The sequence below is a fragment of the Bidens hawaiensis genome, unplaced genomic scaffold (assembly GCF_021521415.1).
Source record: "Bidens hawaiensis isolate Kalapana, Puna unplaced genomic scaffold, B.hawaiensis_p1.1 tig00059054_1, whole genome shotgun sequence".
Classification (NCBI taxonomy): Eukaryota; Viridiplantae; Streptophyta; class Magnoliopsida; order Asterales; family Asteraceae; genus Bidens; species Bidens hawaiensis.
Window position 1 is genome coordinate 1 of NW_027500643.1, and position 6766 is coordinate 6766.

The window sequence follows — 6766 nt, forward strand, 5'->3', positions numbered from 1 at the left end:
TATATCAGTTTGAATATAACCAAAAAGATTCATATTCCCAAGTCTGGTTGTTCTTATACAACTTTTGCAGCTATAAAGGTTTACATAAAAACAAATTATCTACCATAAATTATATAGTGCTTATCATGAACAATAGACTATAGTTTTTAACTTTATAAAATTTAATCAACTACAACTCAAATTCACACTAACTCAAATACAAATTCACACTAACATTACAAAAATTGGGATAAAAACTTTTCATAGGCATTTTATCAAACACATGGAGTGCATCACATATAATCAGTAATTAGCAACCTAACACCATAAGCACAACTCCAAACTAGATTAATCAAATCAAATAACAGTTAAAACGAACAAACATCAAAATTAACCTAAAATACCTTTGGTAAATGAACGAGTTCCGGTAGCTGAAGTGGCCGGAAAACACAGATTACTCCGGCGAATGACGACTTGGTAAATGGAGAGTGTTCCGTTGTTACTGATTTCGTAGAAAGGAGGGCTTGGAATGATTCATTAAATGGAGTTGGCAAACTGTGGTGTGGGACTTGTAACTGCTCAAATTTAGTACGGGGTGGATTAAGTCAACTGTGGCAAAGTTTTTTTTATCCGTTTTTTAATATTTAATTAATTATTTCATGTTCAAAAGCTTTATTATTATGAATATAATATAATTGTTTGAATATGACAAATTTTTTATGAGGCATAAAAATACATTTTGGTCCCGGTTTTAGTAAATTTTTTAAACGAGTAATTTGAAATGAAATTTGTTGTAGGAATTACTTGAAATCTATTAATGATTCGTTTGAAATCTGTTGGAATTACTTGTTGTAGGAAATTTTCATAGGAAGTTGCAACAGTTTTCCAACAAAAACACATATTGTTAGTATTTTGTTGATGATTCGTTTGAAATCTGTTGGAATTCCTTGTTGTAGGAAATTTGTAGGAAATTTTTGTTGAAAAATGACTTGTTTTCAAGTAGTGCTCCCACTGTTTTTTGGTGTGATTTTGATGACATTAGGTCACATTTTGGTGATTCAAATGGCAGGATCATAAATTATGCTATGATTTGTGATTGTTTTCCCAACTCGAAACCCGTCAGGGTTGACCCACACTTATTAATTACGATTAAAAAAAAATACTATTACACAGTATAGTCATCATCTAAAATTTGAATAAGATGGTTTAGCAGGTTGTATGCATTAAGAATTTTCAACAAAATGTATCCATTTACTTGCTAGATAATCCTGATTCATTATGTTAATTGCTCAATAATCAGTGCAAAAAATATCTTGCATATATAGTTGTATTTGCTTTCTATAATTAAAGTCTATTTGGCTTTGTGTAAATTTGAATAATTTTATTTTTTCATTTTAATTTAGTGAGGAGGAAGGAGTGTATTATGCATTGGATCTTGGAGGAACAAATTTTAGGGTTTTGCGGTTGCAATTGGGTGGAAAATCTGGTATTGCATATCAAGAGTGTGCTGAGGCATCAATCCCGCCTCAATTGATGGTTGGAACTCCAGACGTAAGCTTTTCTTTTCTATTAAATCAATCGTGTTCACAAGTTGACAGGAAATTTTACATGAAGTTGTAAATGACACAAACCTGAAATTGTATCACACACATGAACCACATGACACGTGTATTAGCATGTTGACATGAATAAGGCTCGTTTAATCTCAAAAGAAAATGTTTATTTGCTTTTTACAAATTATTACTATGAAAATCTAAACTTAATACTAAGTTTAGTTTTTTGAAGCATTTATTTTTTATGCCTATTTATATTTAAACCTTAATATTTTGGTATAAATATACCCAAATAGTTTAAGTTATTATACAATTCAAATTTTAAAATTAAATAACACAAATGGGTTAACGGGTCAACCCTGAACTTGCTAGGCTAACACGAACACGGCCCGTTTAATTAAACGTGTTGGCTGGTCAGCCCGGAACTGACCCAAACCCGCGAATATCGTGTTGTTGTGTCGTGCAAGAAATTTACACCCTAGTCAAAACTGTAACGTATACTTTCCACGTATGTGGTTTTGATATCTGAAATTTAATTTTGTCCAGGCACTTTTTGACTTCATTGCTGGAGAACTTGCTAAATTTATTGCTAGTGAAAGTGAGAGTGACAAGTTTCGTCTTCCTCCAGGCAGACAAAGGGAATTAGGTTTCACCTTCTCATTTCCTGTCATGCAATTATCTATTGATTCGGGAACTCTTATTCGCTGGACAAAAGGCTTCTCCATTGATCAAATGGTAATTACTAATCACATTTTGCTTATGATGGGTCCAATGGGTTGGAAAATGGAAGTGTCAAAAATGGTTTGGGACAAAAGCATAGTTTTTTTATAAGGACTGGGTCGGGTTGGCCAAAAATAATGTTCACATTAAGTTTTTACACACAATAGTATGTAAACTGGACTAGGAGTACAATAACTATGTTAAGTTAATAATGTTCATATTTTTCTATCAGTGTTGTATTTTTGGGTTGGCTACTAGTTTTTTTTAACCTTTTTTTTAGTACAACAGAATAAAAAAATATATGTGGAAAATTTATGTGTGTGGATTTATATTACATATTAATAATGTGAAATAACGTAAAAATGAACAATTTACCACTAAATCCTTATATATGTGCATGCAACAATATCATCTAAAGTGTGATCTGATTACTTTAATTGACTGATTAAACATATTTAGACCATTTGGGATGCGGTAGTAACCTTTTGTTTTAAAAAATTTAATTGCTAGGTCGGTAAAGATGTCGTTGCAGAGTTGACAAAAGCAATGGACAGGCAAGGTGTTGATATGCGTGTTTCTGCACTGGTGAGTTAATCTGTGTTACTAATTTTGCAATTTCTTTAATCTTGTGAGTTTTGGAGTTGTAATTTGAATTCTTTTTCAATATTCATAATATTGTATTAGAAAAGCTTAACTCAGGTTCCTTGAAAAATACAAAAAAGTATAAAATGTGGATTTTAATAACCCTTTTTTAGTAAAACTGAATAAAAATGCCAATTGAACAATACTCACTCAAAATAGCAATATTTTTAAAGAATCATAGCTTTCCATCTAGCAATGTAAAATTATTGTTGAATCTAGGCTTGAAAAAGAACCGGACATTCACGAAAGAAGCATGTTCATGTTCATTCATTTCACTAAATGAATTGTTCACGTTCGTTTGTTTATTAAATAAACGAACTCCCCATCAAATGATTCACTGAACTTCGGTTCGTTTACATGTCTGGTTAAGTCTATATACTACATTGACATGGAAAATTGAGAAATCATTCTGTCATTTGAAAAAAAAAGTGTCATGTGAAATTGATTTATTTATTTGATTATTTTTAAAATAAAAATGAGAATGCGTGGCGTTGTGTGTAGGTAAATGATACAGTTGGAACATTGGCTGGAGGGAAATATGATGACAAAGATGTTGCGGTAGCAGTAATCTTGGGTACCGGAAGCAATGCAGCTTACGTGGAACGGGCTCAAGCTATACCAAAATGGCATGGTCCGCATCCTAAGTCAGGAGAGATGGTGAGCAATATTTTTGATGGTTAATATCAATACCTAATCTTCATCATATAGTTTCATACTTTCATATATTTTGGATAAAAAGGTAATTAACTTCTGTCTAATTTTTATTAGAGGTAAGGAACTTCTAGAATAAAAAATTAAGGTAATAAAACATTTTAAAATTGCTGCAAAGGGGTTTGAAATGCTAATTTTTTATATCTTGGGTAACCAGTTTTTTTGTTCGCTCTAGTCTAAGGTAACCAAAGCTAGTTTTCTTTGAGTGGCCGTGAGAATCTGTTACCAGTAAACCACAGTTTGACCAAAACAGGCGGCCTTCAAGTAGGGTCGTTCAAAAAACTCGCGGCTTGTTTACAAACGAGCCGATCTGACTCGGTTTGTAAACGATCTGAGCCCAAGCCAGGGTTGTCACTCGTTAGGCTTATTTAGGTAGCTCGGTGGTTCGTTTAGATTAAAGCCCAAATTCTCATATATATACCAGATTTCAATATTTAGCCCTGCTTGCGGTGCGCACATATGATGTATATATGTGTGAACCCTCGGGTGGGCAAAAGTGAAATTGCACTAATTTTGACGTTATTTTACTAATCTCGTGAAAATAACGTTAAAAGTGACGGACGGTTAATCAGGCATCATGTAGTGGCGTTGATAGCTGAAAGATAAGGGTACATGCACCGATCAGCCGGTGTCCCGATGATTGAGTGCTATGTGCCTTATGTCCAAGGCTTGATGCAAAACTACTATCGAGCCGGGGGTCTCACCGGAAGCAGCCTCTCTATCCCTATGGGGTAGAGGTAAGGCTGCCTACATCTTACCCTCCTCAGACCCTACCATAGCTTTGCTATTGGTGGGATATACTGAGTACGATGATGATGATGATGATGATTTCAATATTTTATATATAAATAAAAAATTTTGTAGTTTACTAGTTATGCATTATGTGTATGTTAAAATAGTATTATTTTTTTTACTTTTATGTGTATCATGTGTAAAAATAAAAAGATAACTTTTTAAAAAATTAAGCGATCTGACTTGAGCTTTTTATGAGCCAAGCTCAACATTTCATCTTGTTATCATAAACGACCTGAGCCTAAGCCCTACCTGGCTCTGCTCGTTTGACCCGAACTCATTTTTCCATTTACCCAACCCGACCATTTTCCATCTGGAGTATTAATTAATAGACACTTCATTTGTTGTATAGGTCATCAACATGGAGTGGGGTAACTTCAAGTCATCACATCTTCCTTTAACTGAGTATGATAACACACTGGATGCTGACAGTTTGAACCCCGGGGAACAGGTAATTTTTTATGCATGCATAATTTAATAACACGTTAAATTAACCTTAATTTATTTGGCAGATATTTGAAAAAATGATTTCTGGCATGTATCTTGGAGAAATTCTTCGTAGAATTCTATATAGGATGGCTAGTGAAGCTGCCCTTTTCGGTGACACGGTTCCCCCCAAACTAAAAACTCAATTTGTATTGAGGTATATGCGGTTTTTCGTATTTGGTTATCATTTAGAGGTGGCACTTTTGATTCATTTTCTTATGAATAGATGGAAATTCGGATTATGCTTAATCTTTTTCTTTATCTGGTCAAATGGGCAAAGTAGAAATATAGTTTGAAACAGGTCAAGACCGACTCAACCTGTTTCAACATGTTAGTCTATTACCCAACATTTGTGCAAGAGTTTGTTTCCCATCGGTTCAAGCCATCAGAAATAACCTCTTGCACAAAGTGTGGGGTAAGACTGTGTACATTAGATCGTGAATCCCCGAACCCTTCTCAAATGCTGAGCTAAGTTAAGCACCGGATACATCAGTCCATTGCCCAACCCACCCATCTTTGGCATCTCTACTATTAATATAAACTTACTTTTTTTTTTCATTGGAAATTTATATTGTAACTCAACCATTACTTAATTAAGTTAACTTTTCTTTTAACATTTTGACATGCTACTACTCTCACTATATGATCATTATATATACTTTGAACTCTAAGGAAAAAATGGCCATTGTTTGTCGTGTGATTCATAGGACACATATAATGTCTGCAATGCATCATGACTCGTCTGCTGATCTCAAGGTTGTTGGGGACAAATTGAAAGAGATATTAGAGGTACATTTTCTTACAAAATGATCGACATGTTTTAACTGCTCAACAACTCTTTTCATCATAAGATGTTAAAGTATCACTTAACTTGCAGATACCCAATACATCGCTCGCTACAAGAAAGACAGTGGTTGAGATATGCAATATCATCGTCACACGAGGAGCCCGCCTCGCTGCAGCAGGAATTTTGGGCATTCTGAAGAAAATCAGACGAGATAACCTTAGAGACGGTGAGATCCCAAAGACCGTTATTGCAATGGACGGAGGATTATACGAACACTACACTGAATACCGAAACTGCCTCGAGAGCACTTTGAACGAACTGATCGGTGATAAACTGGCAAAACACATTAAACTTATACTCTCCAATGATGGATCCGGAATTGGTGCTGCTCTTCTTGCCGCGTGTAACTCCCAATACAACTAGGGTGTATGGATCTTGGAGAAGGTAATCAGAATCTGCTTATGAGTTTATTCACACACAATATTTTTTGGCCGGAGATGTTACACCGATTACTCCCATATAGTGATCGGACACTGTTGAAGTTTCATTTGGACATTTTAGGCTAGGTAAGATCTGATTTTGCGAATGGTTTGATTTATGTTGAAGATGTATGAACTCTTTTAGGACTTGAAAGTGGCATTTCTTTTGCTATGAGTTTTGGGATTCTTCCATTTTGGAGCACATTAGTGGTTAATAAAAACCGGAAATTTGAAATAGATCGTTTATTTGTGACATTCATCTTTTTGACTGCATTGTTCAGAAAGTTTGATTGCATTAAGAGTTTTATGCACTTTGGAAGTGCGCATCTATAACTTTCAGCCATGCACAAATTTGGTATTCCAAATAAGTTTTCATACCATTCCAAGGAGGTCTCTTGACCTTTTTTTTAAGGATTTTGATCATCAAAACTTAGATGGAATTTTTCGGAATTCTGGACTGTTCGGTAGGTCGTTAATTCTTCCCCGCCTAAGTTCATGATGTCTTCAACGTGTCATCATGACTTATGATGCTTCTTGATCTCATAAGCAAACTACTACAAAGTGTACTGAGCTTTTAACTCGCTTCATTGTGTATGTAACTATCTGATGAAGCCAAT

General features: G+C 34.5%; 1 protein-coding gene across 1 annotated transcript; it reads left to right on the forward strand.

Moving 5' to 3' along the window:
- Window positions 1-1382: 1382 nt before the first annotated feature.
- LOC143602509 (hexokinase-1-like) lies at window positions 1383-6134 on the forward strand (the record flags this gene model as incomplete). The annotated part of the gene is made up of 8 exons (XM_077079589.1): window positions 1383-1530; window positions 2079-2267; window positions 2763-2837; window positions 3396-3551; window positions 4750-4848; window positions 4910-5040; window positions 5591-5672; window positions 5761-6134. Coding segments are annotated over 8 exons (1213 nt in total), but the record flags the coding sequence as incomplete, so codon positions are not given.
- Window positions 6135-6766: the final 632 nt, after the last annotated feature.